Source organism: Strix uralensis, chromosome 9 (assembly GCF_047716275.1).
Source record: "Strix uralensis isolate ZFMK-TIS-50842 chromosome 9, bStrUra1, whole genome shotgun sequence".
In the NCBI taxonomy this organism is placed as follows: domain Eukaryota; kingdom Metazoa; phylum Chordata; class Aves; order Strigiformes; family Strigidae; genus Strix; species Strix uralensis.
In genome coordinates, this window is record NC_133980.1 from 14,958,784 (window position 1) to 14,980,071 (window position 21,288).

Below are 21,288 nucleotides of genomic sequence, written 5' to 3' on the forward strand. Positions count from 1 at the left end.
TAATGTACAATAAATGTTTGGGAAGACATACAAGCTAAGAGAACTATGGAAGATCAAAAGTCCTCCAGCTATATTTTGAAAGGAGTTAAGGTTATAATTTGTACTACAAACAAAGCTTAACACTTTAGTCAACTAACCAAGCTCTAACAATAAGAATGACATAATAGTTTAATGAATACATGGAAATTTTACAAGTACACGAGCTAAATTTTAACAAAGCCCTCCACTCAATACCTATTTTATCACTTCCCATCTTGGGCTTTCTGTTATAATACAAGCTTTTGTTTCTGTGTTTAGGCTTAAGGAAGACCATTGTATCCAACAATCACCAAACCAAAATTGTATTTACATTTGTAGAGTGTATTCTTTGTAAAGTATACTTTTTGCAGGCTGCAATAGCAATTGCAATGTTTATAGTAGAATACATGCTACATTAAAGAAAGATAATTCTACATCTAACAATAAACTCAGTATCGCAATTCATCATCATAACAAAGTACTATAGCCAATACTATACTCAAAACTTACTTTCTAACTGGTCTTTGGATTGTTATTTTCAGACCATTTAAAAATTTGTTCTTAATGCAACAGCACATGCACAGATTGAAGGCATGTTAGAAGATAATTTTAGAAAGCAGTCATTCATATCAAGGACAACTAGTCGAGCACTTCACCACCTAACCTTCCCAGCATCTCATTTATCTTATTTCAAGCAGCAGCTATTTACATTAATGAAAGTTTTCAACCGATAAATCAAGCACCGAAAGTCAAAATTGCCCAAAGCTTGTTCCCACTCTCAGGCACACAGAAATACAGTCTTTCCTTGTTTCTTTTTTAGATTTCTGGATCTCCTACCTGGCTGACATGAGGGAAAGAAGATCTGTCCCACAGTCAGGGAATCCAATAAAGCATACATTTATTTTAGATGCTTATTGTTTCTTTCCTCTCTTGGAAGAGTACACTAGACATTTGGGTTAGAATTCACAGACTTTGACAACAGGGACAATGAAATGTTTTATTTATTCTTGGAAGAGAAAGTTAAGCTGTTTCAAACTCCTTGGGTAAGGCATGGCGCCATTACACCCAGCGTGAGTTTTCAATAGCTGAGCACTGAAACTGTTTCCAAAAAGACAGTTCCTTTCTCGCATGGGGCGTGAACTTTACTCAGTCCTTCTATTTGATTAAATAACCAAGACTATTATGGTCAGATAATGGAGATGGCAAAGATGCCCCATCCCAGCACCAAGAGAACTGCAACTATTTTAGTGGAGAATTGGGAGTCTGAAGACCCAGGTCCAGCAACAATGGGTCCTTTCAAGGAAGCATTTCCCCTCAGGGGCTGTGCCAAGAGCCCAACCTTTCCTGTGTGGCTGCCGCCTTATTGTGCAATGTAGAGTATCTGCTTCCTGGGATATATTTGCTTTTGTAGTATGGATGCTCAGTAAAAGGAGGCAATGACTTTTTTTCCTCTTCCTCTTAAATTCCTGGAAAATATTTCTGAGGTTAGCACAAGAACATTTGAATAAAATTTCTGTTCACCTACAAGATCATCGAGCACAACCAGACTAATCACAAGAGATGGACTTTCCTCTAAAGTTTAGACATTTAACTTTTTTCTCAAAAGCACATATAGCTGGCATACAGCTATGACCACAGCACAGTTAAGAGAACCAGTCATATTCATCATAAGCCACCAATCTGTTTTAGCTTCTTTCTTTTCTTTCCCATTGTAGGTATGACTTAGTACCTTTCATTGCTTTCAGCAGAGCATTCTGAAACAAAGCAGTAGTACTTCTTTACACTTTCCTGAAGTCGTGATGTAAAACCTCAAGATTCTTTAAGTTCAACTATGTGACTGCTAAATGCAGAGTATCTTCCAGATTAACAGAAATAACACCAAATCATACTCACTTCTAAAAATTAATTCTGTAAGAAGATCTATACATGCAAATAGGTTAAACTTCAGCACTTAAATGTGTTTTTTCTAATGTTTACTGAAAGTGCAATTTTTTTAAAGTCATAATAAATTGATACAAAGCCTTAAGTACATTCACTTTACTTAGATCAGAAACACTTCAAAGAAAGAGCTCTTCTTGTGTACAACCAACCCACCAATCAACAGAATACTATGCATGACAAATTGCTAAAACTCTAAATATCATATAACAACACTAAAAATTAAAGATTGTATCAAATAATTTAACACAATTTAAGATGTCAAGCAGGACAATTTATTTGCCTTGATCAAATTCTAATAACAGAAAAATCTGTAAACAAGTTCCATTCAGAGATTAGACTGCTGTAGAGGACAACTTTCTTATGCACAGGAATTTATACAGCCTGACAGCTTAGCTCCTGAAAATGATTAATTTACTCTCAGAACTACCACATGAGGTACGATGAGAAAAACAAGGGGAAAAGTTCCACTCTCTATGGCCATGAACAGAAGTTTGACAAAGACAACAAAAAAACACATGTACAGGACGACTGTAACATTTAATTCAATGCCTCCATGCCTGTAACGTAAACTTTGGCCCACGTCTACCTAGCTGCTATGTCCCAGTCATTCAGAACAGTCCTACAAACCCAGATCTTTAGCAATTTAGTAAACAGTTATCCCTCAGAGAAGGACTTCTACAATCCATGAAATTAAATGAACTCACAGCAGCCTGCTACAATATGTTTCATCACTGCCTTAAATAGCTCAGTCTAAATGATACTTTGCAGCACCCCTTGGGAATGATTTCCACAGCACCAGCAGTAGGAGACATCTTCTGTATAATGGAAACAGACTCCGCAAAAATCTGACACGTGATCTCCCTTCAAATGCTGCAATCTTATCAGCACTGATGACAGTCAGTAAAGGTCTTCAGACTCCCAATAAACAACAGCTTTTGGTTATAGTTAACTTTTATCCCACACACTTACCTAAAAACTTCTTTAACATATCATGTCTAGAGCAGTATTTATATCAGCATTTGAGTGACTTTTTTTAGGAATTTTTTTCTTTCCTAGCCTATAAACTTTTTTATAACAGTACTAAGAGATGTAACTCAGATGTATCAGTCTTCTCTGCTGTAAGGAGGAAAGTTAGTTGTACATTAAATGTACAACAAATGTATCAAGGAGCACTCTTTCCTCAAATGCTGACTTCACTAACTGAAATGTCACCACTGTCTAGCCAAGTATTCACAAGTAGCCTCTTCTCAGATACCTCTGGTCCAGATACCATACTCAGATTTCCCCCATCAGCCTTGTTTTTTCTTAAGCATTATATATACAGAGGTCAGCTTTCTGAAGCACTGTTAAGGACTGCCACAATCCTCCACATACATTGAGTGCTTAGGTAGCTTTTACCCTCGGAATGAAAGTAAACCAAGGAATAGAAAGCCTGGCTGAAGGCTAATAGAGCAACAAAATAACAGTCCCTGAAAGGTTGGACCAAATGTGCACTTAGCCAAGCATTCCGAAGAGCAGCGATGATGTCAAGGAGACATCACAGGGAGAGTCCTATAATGATACTTCCCAGCAGACTCTCTCCAGTCCCAGTGACTTGCAGTTCAAGAGTTTCGTGAGCCAAATACCATATCATCTTATTTAATACCAAGTGGATTTTTCTTAATTTTTTAAAATATTTTGGGGCACATTTTAAGCTTGCCAACATTCTGCAAAGAACTGCTGAGTTCATGGGGAAGGATTTTTTTCCTTATTTTGACCCTCCATCTACTAGTTTCATGTGAAGCCTCCTACTTGTTTGTATTTGAAGGGGAATGAAGTCATGCCTTATTTACTCCCTCCCTACCACCTATGATTCTTTTATAAACTGTTTTATCCCACACCCTTCAGTCCTCTTCTCTCCATGCAGAAAGGACTAACAGTTTCCCTTACTGAGGTCATCCCATACTTATCATCATCTTTGCCAGCATCTTCCACAGTTCTGCTATGTATCTTTAATACAATGTCTCATCCCCCTTAAGAATTTGCACATGACAAATAACACATTAATGCCACAAGTAAATTAGAAAATAGTACACTACACAAATAGCTAATTAACACCAGTTAAAAATCATTTTTCAAGAGCAGAAGTGTCAGTTCTCTCATACATATTCAGACTTCACAGGTAAGTGGAAGAGAAGTCACACGTTCCTAGAGGCACCTGCTGCTTATATTAAATGCTGGTGTTAAAAAAAAAAAGTAATAGAAGCATTAAATACCCTTACGTATATTTCAAATACACATATTTCATGTGGACATGGTTCTGAGCAACTGGCTCTAGGTGGCCCTGCTTGAGCAGGGGGGCTGGACAAGATGACCTCCAGAGGACCCTTCCAGCCTTAACCATCCTGCGAGCCTGTGATTCCACTTACCATACCAGTACATTTTCATAAAAGAACATTCAAACAATGGTGGCTCACAAGATGAGAGATTTAAAATAAACGTTTTAATGACTTTTTGCAAGTCATCAAGGAATTAAACTCGCAATTACATAAGTACTAAATTCCTCATCATCAAGTCCTAGATCCCTGAAATATCTCTAGAACACAAGAAGTTCCCATCAGAACTATCCTGACATGCCATTTCTGATGAGCACAAGTCTTTCTGGACTTCTGGTTTACAGGATGAAGCTAATGTTTCTATTCCAGATGGTGCCACAGCATCCGAATCCCCACCGCCATCTTGCACTTCGAACCCCATAGTAAAGGGATCAAGGGCAGAGCACAGAATATATCTGAGAACACTTCAAACACAAAGTAATAAATGTTTTTTTAGCCTGGCTTTCTACACAAAGGAAGAGGGGGTGGACATTCACAGTTTACATAAAAGTGACCACAGGGCAGCTCTTCAAAGTTGACACCTCAATCTGAAGCTTCAACCGGATCGTAAGACTTAAGCGTAAACAGAACCCCTTGTACAGGCTCTGCAGAGTCCTCAAATTCATATGGTCATTACAGAAGCTACAGTGGAGTAGCTTCAGTCCCGATGCAGTAGGCTTTATCCAAGGGAGCTAGCAAACCAGTCTGACTAATAGTTAGAAATCACGTGTGCAACTTTCCCACAGATGTTAACTCCCAACTTACCTGCAAACATACCAACATACCAACATACCAACCACCTTAAGAGTTTTAAAAATGCCTTCACTTACAAGGTAGAACACAAAAGCACTTCGGAAGGACCCAACTTAAATACTATCACAGCTCACTGTATGAATATGCACTTTGATTTCTCCTTGGCCACAGCACTCAGGAAAGGAAATTCACAAGCAACTACTTTATCTGAATGGAAGCAAAACAATCAAAAAGGTTTTGAAAAAGACTGAAGCTCTGAACATTACCTTATCTCTACAGAACATTAAGAAGGGAATCAGCCACAAAGGACAGTATTTTTACTATCTTCCAAGCTGATGTTATAGGCATCAAGCCCATTTTAATAGCTGCATTTAATAGATACTCTACCACACTTGCAAAATTAAGAAATATTAGCTTAGCTAAGATCAAAACTAGCATTAAAGGAATGAGGATCTTTCCTGATGGAGAAAAGCATTGATATAAGACACACACTTCTGGAATCTAGCAAAGATAAGATGGGAGGATACAGTGAAACACCCAGCAGACAATTCACCACAAAATACTGCCCCATGAACTCAGACAACTCAACTGCCCAGGTGTAGCTCAACATCCACAGTATCAAAATTTACAGTCTCCAAGGAAAATGAGCTTTACAAAAGGTGAACTACTTCAATGTAGCAGTAAGTCGACAGAAAGCATTTTCTCAGGGTGCACACCAAAATATGCTCAACCTGATACAGCTTCTGTTAACAGTAGCTAATCAACCCGCACAAGTACCGTCTGACTATGGTCTGTGTAAGTTCTCCTACCACATCCATCAACGTTACACGTAACAAAAGCGTTACCTGACTTCAGCTGGACAGACAATCATGGCATTTAATATATTATTGCTTCCCAGACATTTATGCCATCGGAAGATAACAGCAAGCAGAAGAAACTGAGGCCGTCTATGTTTGTTCCACATGCAAGATGCAGACTACGCAAATTCAAAATACTTTGCACTGAAAGCTGAGCAAAACACTCCTATGATCCATTCTACCAATGGAGTTATGTGGACCAGCAATCTCCCAGCAAAGAGACAGCAGCAACTTAATGCATCAGATAATCACTACTGCAATGACCACAGGCTAAGAACTGGTGTTACAAATGCTACTAGCATACCAGTACCAGTTTGAGGCACAAAAACCCTTCATAATGGATGCTCAGAATGCAGTTATGCCAATGGTCTTGCTACTGACAAAAGCTGTCTCTCTGGGGAAGGGATATGGCTGGATAAAGGAAAGGGTGGCACAGGGAAGAGCACTACGAGGATACCTACATTTGCATGCTATAGAGTAAGGACTCTGACAAGACCATAAGTTATTTCTGATTGTGGTCTCCCCCTACAAAAGGCATACAATTTGTGTGGGGAAACATTATGTGTGTTTCTGTATTTTTGCCTGTCTATTACTACAGTAAAGCTATTTCTGCTGCAGAAGACACGGTCATAAAAAAGTGCAATTTATATTGCAAACAACACATAAAATCTGTAGATGAACTAACAAAACTTAAGAAGTCAGGAGCCCAAGTATACTTTCAACCAACAGAGAATGCACAACAGTGGTCTTCCAAGTGCTTCTGTTCTCTCAGACACATCAGATCTGCCTCTGCTCCAGACACATGCCCTTCACCGTGGATTGATCTCACCCAAGCACTAGATAACTGTCATAGGAGTACAATTGTACAGAACAACAAATAAACAGAAGCTGCGTTTCAAGCCCGGCTGTCCAAACCAAAGTCAAAACTATTACTCTCTTTCACACCACAGGTCTTCAATATTGCTAGTAATAAGGCTCAGTAGATTGTCTCTAGAAATAATGCATGGCTATGATGCAGGAAAGTAATGTTAAAACCCTCTCTTGAAACGCTACTTAACTTTTTTGTGGTCCTTGCCAAATGGACCAACTGAAGATAGGGTTAATCCAAAGAATGCACTCTGCAAGACTGCACATTTGACAGGCTTTTTATGTTCCTGCTTGAATTACCAGTTGAAAAGAACTTTTTGCTGGCTTGTCAGATCTGGAGTACTGCTATAGTGACAGAAGCACCAGTTTTAGACAGCAGCAGCCTCAGCCAAAGACTGCTCAAAGCCAATGGAACAACCCTTTGAATTCCCTGGGCTTTGGATCAAGCCTTCACAACTCAGTGACAATGGCAGATATGTTAAGACTCTTTCACTCCTGTAAGATAAAAACAGTTCCCCTGTTTGAGAAACAGAGGTAAGAAAACTATCCCTCTGTTCAGCAAAAAAATTGTCTAGCAATTCAACAGTAATAAGACTTTTCAGGAAATTCATCTGTACCCAAAAGTTACACGATTCAATAACTACTATTACAGGGTGAAGGTAAAGTCAGGCAGGTAATGCAACGTAACTGCCAACACACCATACAATCTCCACATTGGAGGCCAACCCTTATCTACATCACTGAACTTTCAGCTCCTGCTATCTACTACTGCATTAAACGTATCCTCTGGAAGATAAGCTCTCCCCATTGTTGATGTTAAATGCTGTGGCAGATCTAAAGGCCAGAGTTCACAAGGGTAACTGTACTTTTCTCCATTGATTGAGACATGGTATGACAGCAAAATGCAGAGGATTAATTTAAATGTTTCCACACATTCCAGTTATCTTACAAACCAATCACTAAAATAGAAGGAATAGTTGGATCTTTTGTTTTGTCATGCAGTCCACTGCAGACAATCAAAAGCAATTACAAACGTGCATGAAAATAATGATATATAAAATAGCACAGCTATACTTGCAGTTCAACTTTCCACTTTGAAATCTGTCTGTCCTCACTTAGGTCCCTGTAGTGGTGAATATACCAAAGTATGCATCTGTCAAAAAGATCTTCAAAGCCAAAGGTGGACCTTTCTAAGTATGGATCAGAAGCATTAAGATTACCACCCAAAATCAGTAATCTGAAACTACTAAGACTACTAAAATGATCAAAAATTCCTCAGTGCTCTGCTACACTGAAGTTACAGACACACACACACGTATTATCGTCCTGTAGTATCTCCACCATGAAGGTTTAGAATATCCTGACAGCACAAGAAAACTTGCTCCATTTGCATGAGGCAGCATCCCAGAGAAGAGAGTAGCATCCCAAACACTGTATGTTTCCAAACTGATACAGGCACCACGGTCTAGCCATTTGAACCTGTGCAAGGTCTAAACTCACATGATATGACCAAGTGACGGACAAGAAGAATCCCATGTATTTCCACCTCCCTGGCCCAGACTTGACACAAATTAAAACTAGAATCCTATAAAATGAGATGAAAGGGAAGGACATCAATAGAGAGATTAGTCTATTCCCCAGACTAAACCAGCTATACCAACACATGAACTTGTTCTTCATGACCACCAGTAAAAGACTTCTTAAAGTATAATTTTTACTGTGATAAAAGTTAAAAGCTTAATCAGTGTTCTCCTTGATGAAACAATCCCATTTCAACCTGCCCATCGTGGTCACTGAAAATAGCATTTCCTTCTTACAAATCTTTTAAATACTTGAAATCTCTTACACTCCCCTTATTCTCCTCATCTCTTGCCAAAATAACTCGGATTTTCTTCCATCTTTATGAAGTTGTTTCCTCGAACTCTGATCATTTGTATTTCTCTCCTCTGAACTCTTTCCAAGTGGTCCAAATTCTTCTTGAATTTTGGCACTCAAAACAGATGCTGTCTGCACATTGAGAGTATACCAACAGCAAATAAAGCCAACGGATTTAAACTTTACATCTCACAGACAATACTCCTGTTTAAACATCCCAGCAAGATATCTGCCTTTTCTGCAAACAGCATGACACTGACTCATGTTCAACTTGTGATCCAGTACACCCCCAGGTCCTTTTTCTAGTACCTAACCAGTTATTCCTCACCCTGCATTTGCACAGCTGATAATTCCTGCCTAAGTGCAGTACTCTGCATTTGTCCCTATTGAATGTCATCCTATTTTTCAGGTCATTTTGAACTCTCATCATGTCCTCCAACACAGTTCCTGAGAATTTAATAAGCACATTTAATCAGACAATTGACTGATGCTTTCATTAAAGGCAACCGTAGCCAGGACAGAACACTTCAACATAACCTCTCATTTCAACACTGAATCATTACCATTTTCCAAATAGGATCATCTACCCCATTTTGCACATTTCCTAGACTGCTTTCCCCAGATCATGTCTCCATCTACTTATGAAGCCATCAAAATGTGGAAAACCTTATTAAATAAATCAATCTATCAGGAGACAAGACCTCCACTGCTTCTGCCATAGCCACAAAACCTTCTGCTCTGCCGTAAAAAGGTATTAGTCTCTGGACGTAATTAGTTTTCCCACAAATCAGTTCATGCTGCTATTCTTCTCATAGCTATCTTCCAAGCACTTGAAAATAGAATGTTTGCTTATTGAACTCAACTGATGGAAAAAACTTAAAGTGAACTGTCAGACTTCAATTCCTCTTCCTCAGCTCTCTTCCATTATAACTCTCTGAAGACTCATCCTTTGCCAGTCTTAGAGTACTGCTGAGTATTTCTAGCTAATATTTTTAAATTTTTTGAGCTGTTTTGAGAATTACACAGTGAAGCTTATCAGGCCCAGCTAACATAGGAACATCTAGTGGAAGTACAGTGTAGTGTAAAATACTACCTCATCACAAATATTAATAAGATTAAGCACCTGCATGAGTTAGAGAAGACAAGCAAAACAGGAAAACAGGGGCTGAGCACTTTAAATGTTCTGCACCTTCTGTAGATATACATGTTCTCCACTGAATCAAGAGACACATTTCCCAATCTTCCTCCTGCTATTAACCTACTTCTACAGGAACCTTGCTAGCTTTTATGCCTCTTGCCAGTTGCAATTCCATGTGCACTTTGGCCTTTCCAGTATCTGCCTCTACTATTCTTTCATACGTGTTCTTCGTAATGTGACTTACTTTCACGCTCTACATACATTTTTTTTCTTGCATCCAAAGTCAGTAAAAGCTTATAACTTGGTCTCACTACTTTCTCTGATTCTCAAAAGCCTTCCCATTTTGCTGTTCTGCCTCCTACCCTTTATAAGGATCATGAGCTCTGATTTCATAGCAATTGCTATTCATCACCTTTCATTCTGACATCCTCTAGCTAGAATAAAATCTAAAGGCGTTGCCATTTTAGTTGCTGTATGTACCTTCTAAACTGAAAACGTCACCATCACATAACTTTGATCAAAGTCAAAAAAGAAAGAGGTACTTTGATTTTGAAGGATGGTCTTTTGATAGGATTACCAAGACGATTGACACTGCACCACTTTGGAGCAAGCAGCTAGACTCTGTGGTCACAGAGACCCCTTCCCAATCCCAACCCATGCCCAGCACTCCATCCAGATGGTGCTGAAGTTATATATTTTAGAAAAGGAGCAGCAAGATAGAGCACTTCAGATTTTTTCACAGATCACATCCAGAACTCCTGAACAGTAACTGTGAATCACCCATCCTTTTTTATTTAAGTCTGCCTTTCAGCTACCAAAGATTAAAGTTTATAGTCCTATTTCAATCAGGAATAAAGGTGTCAGACTTGAGGCTATAATACAACTACAGTTTACTACAAACTGAACTTTTGTTCTCTGCTAAGCAGATTATTTAACAAAGGAAGCAGGTTTTTTTATGAATGAAAACTATTTTTAGCTCATTGTGTAATAGTGAAAGGGAAACACTTTAGCATTACTGTTATTTAAAATATGTTTTAAATGCCTAATTGGGAAATTAGGATTTTTGACCTGGATTTATTTTGTATGAACTCTCCCATGCTAAACATGACCAGATCCAAGCACTAGTCAGAATGTTGTGGTTTTTTCACCACTGAAAAGAACACAAAACCTACTAATTTGCACAATATCGTGCCTACAGACCCAAAGCAGGTTTGGCCATACTAGATGCCATGCTGTGGAGCCCAGTAATCCCTGCCCAAAAAAGCATACACTTAAATGCACACTCAGTTCTCCAATGCAAGTCTTTAAGCCATTCAAAAGGTGAGTCTAAACATACCCTGCAGAAGCATACATTTTTACATCATGTTGATGTTGTTTGAGCACTGAGAACGTGAAATTAAGGAAGCCCTTTTCTCTAATTTCCAAAACTCAGAGTTTTAGAAGAATTAACTAAATTACTTTGTTTCACAAGGTATTAAAGGAATGAAACCTCTTCCCTCCATGCCAGCTACTATCAGGTTCATACCAGACAGACATTTAATAAGGAAAAGTGTTAGAACAGTTCTCCCTGGCCTGCTATTAAAGATGCTGAAGCATACCACTCAACTCAGATATTTTTCACCTCAGAGGCAGTAATTCCTACAACAGACCTTGGACAAGCTAAGTCAAAGTAATCCACTGCTGGCACTCTACAGAAATAAAGCAAACAGTATCTGAAGGTTTCCAGAAAAAGGAAAAGGGTGCAATGGTTAAAATGCTTGGCAAAAACCTGGCCTTTCCATATCAGTTCCCAGTTCTAGTACAGATTCCCCAGGTCAGGCAACCCACTTGGATCTGGCTTTAACGATAAAAAGTTGTTTTACTCCCACAGAATAATTGGAATTTGTCTCCATACCACTGAAAATTTGTGTCTTGTTGACTGTTTTATACTCCACACAGAAGACAGTGAGAATACCACCTCCTCAAGGTAAATGAGAAAAATTAACCTGAGGGCTCCATGTCAATACAGATTTTTTTAATTTCTTTATTAAAATAATTTATTAGGACCACAGCAAAACAGCTTGTTTCATGCACCATGCCTGTCACATGGCACCCTAGCAGAAGACGACTGAATCATGAAGTTTCTCAAATATACTCAGCCATCATGATGTCATTTCCCTCCCCACTAGGCAGCCCCCACACTCCCTTGCCAGGCACTGCAAGCTGCCTGACCAGGCAGCTAGGACCCTTCATCCCTCTCTCTTCAGGTTAGGGATGAATTAGTGCCTACCTAAGTCATCAAGCCCTCCCCAGAGGAGAAAGCAATGAATGAAAAAGAAATACAGGATCAGACACTTGATTCTAGAAGTCAACTAACAACAAAATTAAGGGGTGAGAGCATAATGAGCTCAAAGTCTAGAGAGCACTACTGGAAGACACCAAGCAGAGCACCTAGAACAGCAGCACTGCTCCTGGGAGGTATTCAGGAAGGTGGCAGCTGCTGTCCAGCAGCGCTGCTGGAGACAGTGTCTGCAGAATCGCTCAGATCCCTTTCACTGCTTTCTCCTCCTTGTGGCAGGGACAGTCAGCTCTGGCCAAAGCCAAAGTTAACAAGAAGATCCCTCTTACCATTTTCTGAAGCACTGTAAAAGCTGTGTACTTTGGAGCACAACAGTTTTTCCTGGCTGACCTAGGTGCTCACACTGGAACGCTCCATGCTGCCAGAAGCCAGTGTTCTCCCTCACAGGTGACTACACCAATAATACACAACACTTTTATTTCACCAAGCCATCTCGATGATACGCTTCTTAGAAGTCAGGAGAGTTAAGTCAGTACCAATAAATTTCCAATTCAATTACAGTTCAAAGTTTACACAGTACATCGCATTTAAACTTTGTAAAATCATATTTGTCATTAGCCAACAAGAAAAAGCAGCTTACAAAACTAGTAGTACGTAGCCCTTACTGTCACACCACATACCAAGAGAAACATTTCCTCTGTGTACATGCAGTCAAGATCTATTGCTGTCACCTGTGACACTGCTACATGGACACTAAGTTTATGAGGGCCTGACTTACACCATAGGGTATATTTAAGTAATGCCAAAAAAAAATGCTGTTTCTCCACAGGTTCAAAAAAATCAATACTCTACAGGAGATAAGTGTTGTACAGTTTTACTTTAATAAAAGGTAAAAGTAGCAACTCTTTCAGATATGATGGAACCGATGGCAGAAAAATACAGCTAACCTGTCTGAAGAGCCAGTGTGTGGACAAATCTCATACATACAACGGCTGAGTCACCTACAATAAAAAAAAAAATTACAGTCAGAGGAATGACTAGGCTAAATGAAACTTAATCTTAATTGCCCTAGCTAAGAAAATACTGTAGTTTTAGTGAGTGCATACAGCAAAGAACACACATTAATGAATTGTAAAACTGGAACAAAACTCTGAGCACGCTCAGCTGAAGAGGAAGCAGGCAGTCAGCGTGGCCAGACAACTATCAGCGCTCACGTTAGAACAGTTCAGAGTTAACCATCTCCCACTGCTGGAGGCTACATTATCTCAGCTGAGGGAGACAACAGCTTCTTCCAGGGCTCCAAAAGTGTCCTCCAACCACAGCACCTGCAGGGATACACGGATCCTGGGGGGCAAGCCAGAGCACTAGTGGTAGCAGCAAGCTTTTAGTGCCAATACTGCAGATACTCAAGTTCTTCTCCTTCACCTTAAGTATCCATGCAGTTTTTAAGTCTGCCTCATCAATTCCATTTCAATTCTCAGTGTTTAAAAATTCAACTAGTAGTTGTTTATCTCTGAATAAACATAAACAGGCCCCCTCTCTGGGATGAAGCAGTGGTTGTCAGAGGTGCTTGCAGTGCGAGACCACCATCTCCACAGCTCAGCCAACAGAAAAGTACTCTATAACCTTTGTCAACAGCAGCATAATGCACTGACTCATCTGCTGAAAAATGGATGAGACGCATTGAGTCCTCTCGTACTGTGCTGGGAAAGTTTCTCTCTGGCACACCAGCACTAGCATCTCCCACCGACCCCGCCACTACCAAACACGCTGACGTGTGCCCGAGCAGCCAAACGCTTTATGCCCCGCTGCCCGGGAGCCCCAGCCCGCAGGCAGAGCTGGAAGCCGGGCTGAGCGGGCGGAAGCGCAACCGGACTTCTGCCCGAGCTGCAGAAGGTGCCACCCCAGGGCCCAGGACAGCCGGCGGGGGGACAGACCGGCGCTGCTGGCGCCAGGCCGGGCAGCGGGCGGGAAGGGGGAACACCGGGCCGCTGGGAAGGCGCCGCACGTGTCCGGAGACCCCGGGCAGCCGCACACGCTGCGCACACGCTCCCGGCCACACGCCCGCCCCTTCCCCGGGCGGCGGCGGGGACTGCCCCAGCCGCGGGACCCGCTCCGAGCAGCGCGGGGGGGCCGCTATTCATGGCGGCGACCCCGACACGACCCCCCGCGCCCGAGCCGGGCCGCCCCGCGGCGGGGGGGGGCTCCTGCGGGCAGAGGAGAGGCCGGCGCGGCTGATGGGCACTGCGGACCGCCGCGCCGAGCCCCTCCAGGCGGCGCGGGGGGTGCTGCGGGGGGGGGGGCGCCGCCGGAGGCCCGGCCCACGGACCCTCCCTCACCTGCCGGGCCGGGCCCGCCGCCCCGCGGCCCCACTCACCGGCGGCGCCCTCAGCTGAGCCCCATGCCGGCGGGGCGGGCGCGGGACCGGAGCGGGACCGGCTCTCCCCCGTCCCACCCCGCCCGCCCGGCGGCGCGCCCGCGGCTGCCTCGTGAGGCGCGACCGGATCCGCCGCCAACCGGCTCCACGCGCCGGCCGCGCTGGGCGGGGGCAGGGAGGGGCGCGGAAGTGACGTCGCCGCGACACGACCCCGCCCCGCGCGTCAAGCGCCGGAAGACCGGTGTGCCGCGCGGCGGGGGGGGGGCGGGGCCGGCGGCAGGGGCGGGGCCTCGCCGGGCAGGGGGCGGGGCTTGGGCGGGGCGGGGGCGGTGGGGGAAGCCCGTGGGGGGCTCTGTGGGGCGGACAGGGCCCCTCTGGGGCAGCGGGGCCCAGGGAGGGGCTTGGGCCTGAGGCTCCCTGGGGACCCGCATGCGTGGGGCCGAGGCGGGGGTCGCAGCCAGGGATGGCCGCGGGCGGTGGGCTGCAGGGCCTCACCCCGGGGTGGGAGCGGAGGTTCCCGGGGGGTGCCCCGTGCTGCGTGTGCTGGCTGCGGGGTGTCCTGCAGGCACCGGGGAGCCGGACGTAGCCCCTGAAAGCTGCAGGGGAGACCTCCCCATGGAGTCGGGGGCCCGACTCCTCGAGTTCCCCGCCCGGGTTACCCCCCCGGTCCTCCGCCGCGGTGGGATGGGGAGCGGCACCGCAGGGGCGCACCGGGCCGAGACCTTTAAAGCCTCTCTCGGGGAGTTGGCCCCGTCCGGCACCGGCGCTCACACCACAGCGGGCTTGACCGTCAACCGTGGCGCCCAGAGAGGCAGGTGTGTGACCGCCACCTGTGCTACACAGTGGTGAGAGAGGGTGGGAACGGCTCATGGAGACCCCCCTGTCAGAGAGGAGCGACCCCTCGGCGCACCCTGGGGCACCACGGCAGAGGCTCCATCCGCTGAGGGGCTCCCTCGAAGACCCGGGGTCAGGTGTGGGGCACAACCCTGTCCCCTAGTTTAAAAAGGCCAGTGGGTTGGTCGTTCAGCTCTTTCCCTCGTCCAACAGGAGTGCCAGAGGGTCCTTCCACACCCCGCTGCCCACTATACACCTGCTTTTAATAACTTGTCTCTGCTTCTGTCAACCGCCCTTGCCATCCACTAACAATACGCTTATCTGGAAATGTAATGGTGTCCAAGGAATGTGCCTAGTGCTCAGGTACTTTTTACTTTCCTCAGCAGCAGCTCCTTCCCATTCACCTCTCTCCACATGGCGTGCTCAGCTGGGACTTGTGTGCGCTCTGCTCTCAGCGCCTAGAAGCCATCATTTAATTTTATCAACTTTGCATTGCACAGAAACGCCCAGCCAAGAGAGCCAGCGAGGGCGGCACGCCTGACAGCCCGCTCCATTACTGATGCACCGACTTATGCATCTCTCCAGACACTATATCAGAAATTATTTTTACTACTTCCAGGTAACATATAAAGATAATCAAGGGACACCTGTGTGACTTCACTAAACATACCCTCGGGTGGATGTTGGGGTAAGTTTTCAGATGCATCCATTAAAGATTTTGAAGAGTGCTGTAAATCATTTAGGGGATCTGTAAACCACAATAGTGTCTACATTTTCACATAGTACTATTTTTTTTCCAATAGTTATCCTCCACTGCAAATTAAGGGAGCTGTTGACTGTTACATCTCATTGCATGCAACCCCAGCAGGGGCTATATCCATCTGGCAGAGCATCCCATCACCCAGCAGCGCTCTCAGCTTCCCGCACCAGCTCCAGTGACCCCACAGCTCCAATGTGAGTCAGCCCAACACGGGGATCCAGCAGGAAACTCTGCCAATAATAAAAAGAAAAGAAAAGGCATAGTTTTCTGTTGGCCCAGTGAGTTGAACTGATTCACTGGGCAGGCACGTGACCACTATTTAAGGGAACAAGAGGAAAAGAAAAGGAGAAACAAAACTGCCCCTTTTGGCAGTTGCTCACAGATCAGCCATAATACCGAGCTGCTCTGACTCAAATCAGAATCGTCACCTTCCTCTACTCAAAAAAAAAAAAAAAATTAAAAACATGTATATTCTGTTAATCACAGGATCATTCAGGTTGGAAAAGACCCTTTGGATCATCGAGTCCAACCATCAGCCCTACTCTACAAAGTTCTCCCCTACACCATATCCCCCAACATCTCATCTAAACAACCCTTAAACACATCCAGGGATGGTGACTCCACCCCCTCCGTGGGCAGCCTATTCCACTGTCTGACCACTGTTTCTGTGAAAAATTTTTCCTAATGTCCGGTCTAAACCTCCCCTGTTGCACTTTAAAGCCATTCCCTCTTGTTCTATTGCTAATTACCTGTGTTAACTCTAGTACTGTTGCAGTTTCATTCTGAGTTGACCGCATGCTTCATCGTCCTCCTTACCACTTTTGCCAAAGGCTGGTGTCAGTCTAACCAAGCTTTGGATTTCTGCTTACCTGGGACATACCAGTTACTGGGTTTTATATAATGACTCAACAGTTACTTCCCCTGATTTTCTGGAAATTCAGTGGCACAGTGTTTGCTAAGAAATCAGTACTAGGGGGTTGGTGATCTTATCAGGCAATTTTTAAAATACTTTTGCATGCAAGTTTTAAAGAGTGGTATTAGCCAGTGGTTCTCATTCACTCTGGTTACACGTGGAGGACAAAAATACCTCCAGTTAAATATGGGGACATTGTTCTCTCCATTTTCCAAATGAAGAACAGAAAAAATTACTGAATCATTTCAGCTTTTCACTGGATTGTCATTGTCCTTGTCTAACATCCAACCTAAAACACTGCTAGGATTTTCTTTGTACCTCAAGGAAATGCCACTGGGTGGTGATCAATAGTATTGGCCATATATATTTTCACTGAATTTCCCTAATTCATTACCCCTGTTTGCAAACTGTTGATTGCTATCAGCTTGCCAAATTTCCACCTATATTTGTCATTATTGTTGCCTATGCCTCCCCTTTTGAGCAGGATGTTTTATTTCATTTTAAAACCCGTAAAACCTCTTCTGGTGACATTGAAATTGTGAGCGTTTGAGTCATCTGATAACACATTGGTGAAGAACTCCCCCAATTTCCATTCGGGTCACACTGAAGTATTTCCTCAGACTCACTTTTGCTCATAACTGCTTGTAGCCTTGCAAACTTAGCAGCAGTGTCCCCATGAAAGTCATACAAAGGCAGGGAGATGGAAGTGGGTACCGCTCCACCCGGATGTTGATGGAAAGAGAAAAACAGATGCAAAACATATAAGCAGAAGTAGCAGACACCCATACAGACCTAGAAACATGATTATGAGAAGCCAAGGAGATTTTTTTTGGACTAAGTATTGACTGGTTAAAAGAGCCTACCATATGACTCAAAGGAAAAATATTATGAAGTTATTAGTGCTATTAAACAGAAGCTCTTATTCTGTCATTCCCTATTAGTAAAAAGAGTAAAAAAATTTGCTTTGATACATAGATTTCTGTGTTCTTCATCAAAATTCCTTTAGTCATTTTCAATTAAAGATTAATTTCTCATCACATTTTTCAACGAATTGCATCTTCTAATGTATTATCTTTATCCCCATTAGAAGGTTTCCCTTAACACCTAATTGCTTTTCTTTTTCAGTCGCTGGCAAATTTGAACTCGTTTATTGCTTCACAAACCTCAAACCATGCAGGCTTTTATTAATTCAGAGATTAATTTTGTGGTTGGCACGTTCCCTCCACCCATCTCCTTAAGCTGTTTCTCAGCTGCTTTCCAGCTCTCTTGGCATCACTCCGGTTTGTACTGCTGGAAGTGTCTGGCAACCTCCGCCCTCCTGCAGCATTGCTGGCTGCAGTTTCTCTAGGGAAGGGACGGGTCACAGGGCATCACAAGTTATTTCTAGGTATACACCTAGAAATCATGGTGTTCAGTGCTTTTAAAGCATCAGGTGTTCAAACTGATAGAAACAAGAAAAAAAATTACAAGAAAAACAACAGTTCTTCTCTGTTCAGTTCACCTTAGTGAGACTGGATGACAGGAGGAAATGAGCCAGAGCACACAATCCAGCACTGTCACCACTTCTGGGAACGTTACAGCCATTCACAGTCAGTGTAATTCCTCGAGACTTTGCTCAGTAATGTGGGAGCAGGCAAACAGCTTGGGGCTTGAGGACAGAAGGAGTAGTAAGTCTTGCAGCCTTTCTTAATGGGCTTCCCATGACTATTTTGATTTCATAGTTACATATATTCCACCAGAACCTGAACGGGGTACAGGTTCCACAGTAAAACTTACCAGCTCCTTTACAACTTTCTGCGAATAGAACATTTTTCACACATGACATTTCTCAGTGGCTCTCTCCCACCACCTTTTGCCCAGTGTCCAGGGCGTACACTGTTTTCCGTGTCCGGCTTTGCCCCACCAAACCCTGCACTCTCCCAGGCAAGGCACAGATGTGCTGAACAACGCTTATTAGGTGTACAGCATTTAGTGAGTCTCCGGCTGACTAATCACATTTTACGTGCTTTCCCAGACTGACTGTATCCACTGTTATCTCTCATCTTAAACTATAAATCTTTCAAGGCAGACCGGCTTTGTTACCTGTTACCTAGCTGACAGGGCCCAAGGGTTTTACATGCTTCTGTGATAAACAGCATACATATCATTTTGTTTTATGAACATTTGCAAAGTTTTTCTCCTTTGCACATGATTTCTAAATCAGCCAGGATAAGAACCTATCTGGAGATCACATTTGTGTATGAAATCTATCTTGTGCCAAAACTAAGATATCCAAGTAGCAGGGAAAATAAATCAAAACCTACTGTTTATTTATTCAGTCCCTTTAATGTGTATATATGAGCGTGTTCCACCCTGCCTTTTCTGGTAGGGCTGTATAAATATGTGCCTTAGCTCAGAGGAGGTTATGAGACCCACCTCCACAGCGCACAGGCGCCCAGCTGGCTACATGTGGTCCCAGATGCTGCAAGAACACCTCTGCTAGCCCTGTACCACCAAGACCTCCCTGGGGACAGCTGTGGGGCCTCCTGTGGGACACCTCTGGCCCCGTTTGTTTGACTTTCCTGGCAAGGGTCTTACATGGTTAGAGGATGAATTCCCCCTGGCTCGCTCACTCTAATCCCCATACATCCCTAGGCAAATAAAAAGAACCTCATAAGAAAAGAAGCTGAGAGTGAATAAGGCTCCAAGTCACAAAGGGCAAGGAATTGGCTGTGGGTGGACATGACATTCCTCCTCCCACCTTTATTTGTTTTCCCTGACCTCAGCTGCTTGCAGGCTCTGCCAGCTGAGATTTTCAAGTTCAGTAGGTTGGCAACAGCAGGGGCATCACTGCTACGCTGGGCTCTCGGACGTGGGCACAGGATCCGCACCGGAACATCTGACTCTCGAACTGTGTGCCAGAGCTCGTGAACGTACAGGCAGGTATATGGTGACCCGTGAAATGGTGGTTAGCAATCTGCAGTTACAGTTTTGCTCTTCAGGAGGATGATTCACAGGCAGTTGAAAGCCACAAGTCTTTAAAAAAAGTCTCCTTTGAAAGCTCCTTAAACTACTTTGGCAAGCCTGAGTTGTTAAACAATTTATTATCACTTCTCTGCCAGAAGAGCTTGTGAAACAGCTTAAAGAGCAAATTGTACAAAGTGCCCAAGATTGTCACAGATGAAACCTCTCTTTTCTCTTGTGCCACCCAATCCTTTTTCCCCCCTTTCCCCAGACATCCAGTTCTTCTTGGTTTAAAATAGCCTGGCTAGTTATTTCCATTACAACAGCAGCATATTTAATAAGTCACATGCCTTCAGCAGCAGTCAGAGTGAAAGGGGAATTCATTGCTCCATTTACTCCAACAAGATCTTCAATAGTCACTTTTTATAGTAGATGGAATAAGTAATACTGTGCTTTCCCATTCCTCTCACTAGCCCCATGACTGCCATGGGAAGCAGTAAAGGAGGTCACGCCTGTCTCCAGGTTACTTCTCAGGCCCTTTGAAGACTATTCCCTCCACAGAAGTTACCATCCCCTCCTCCCCTGGCTTCCTGCTGCCACAGAGCCATAACTGAATCACTGTGCAGCTACTTGGCACGTCCTTTCTGTTGGTACTTGTCCCTTTCCCGCCCCCCCCCCCTCTTTATTTTAAATAATGCAGAAGTCTTTCAGTCAATAGGACTGTCAGACTTTGCCTAGCCTGTATCATACCTAAAGAAAAGTGGGATCTGAGTGCCTTTACCTGCTTTCATGCCTCCACCATATTATTTCTTAACACTGCCATGCAGTGTGCACCCAAAAGCTCGTTGATGGATCGTCTCCACCGAGGACACCAGTCTCCTGATGGCTTGCACGGGGCTTGTCACATCCAGTCCCCGGGCCAGGCTGAAATCCTTGGGCACCGCATCAGCACTGGTGATGGAAACAGCAGAACAAAGGCTGTTGCACTATGAAGGAGAGTGGAGTTTGGTAGCAGTTGTCCCAGACAGAGGGAAAAATTACCAAGGGGACCCAGCAGGTACCTGCAAAGCTACTGACTTCACTGGGAAGTATTCCAGTAAATGGGGGGAGCTCCACCCACACCAATGGACAGCATAAACACAATACTAGGTAACCTATTGACAGCTAAACTACCCCAAGACAGCTAAGAAAAATAAAGCAACTATCTAAACAGAGCTAAAAAAAATATGCAGGCAAACCTCGAATGCAAGACTCTTGAGAAACCATCACTTTTGCCTAGCAGAGTACAATTGGCAAAGGGCAAGTGCTTGTGCATTTATTATTTGGCTACAAGGGGACTGTGAAATGAATCTGCCTCTCACTGCCCACCCAGCACAGAGG

The 21,288-nt window shown here is 43.7% G+C and overlaps 1 protein-coding gene and 2 long non-coding RNA genes across 6 annotated transcripts in view; all 3 read right to left on the reverse strand.

The window, feature by feature from the left end:
- ATP13A3 (ATPase 13A3) overlaps positions 1–14,592 on the reverse strand; it is a 62,293-nt gene extending 47,701 nt beyond the window's left edge. For all 4 annotated transcript variants that reach the window (XR_012629986.1, XM_074877476.1, XM_074877477.1 and 1 more), the window contains exons 1-2: positions 14,459–14,592; positions 13,029–13,082 (exon numbers count right to left, since the gene is read on the reverse strand). Coding sequence is in view for 3 of the 4 variants with exons in the window: in XM_074877476.1 (XP_074733577.1) it covers positions 13,029–13,066 (38 nt within the window). In the remaining variant the exon portion in view is untranslated. The remainder of the gene's footprint in view (positions 1–13,028; positions 13,083–14,458) is intronic.
- Positions 14,593–15,885: 1,293 nt separating this feature from the next.
- On the reverse strand, positions 15,886–17,676 carry LOC141946991 (uncharacterized). The gene is made up of 2 exons (XR_012629988.1): positions 17,592–17,676; positions 15,886–16,282 (listed from the first exon to the last, which is right to left on the reverse strand). It is a non-coding gene; the product is annotated as an uncharacterized LOC141946991 (long non-coding RNA).
- A 1,994-nt stretch (positions 17,677–19,670) lies between these two features.
- Positions 19,671–20,937, reverse strand: LOC141946990 (uncharacterized). The gene is made up of 2 exons (XR_012629987.1): positions 20,690–20,937; positions 19,671–20,028 (listed from the first exon to the last, which is right to left on the reverse strand). It is a non-coding gene; the product is annotated as an uncharacterized LOC141946990 (long non-coding RNA).
- Between the last annotated feature and the right edge of the window lie 351 nt (positions 20,938–21,288).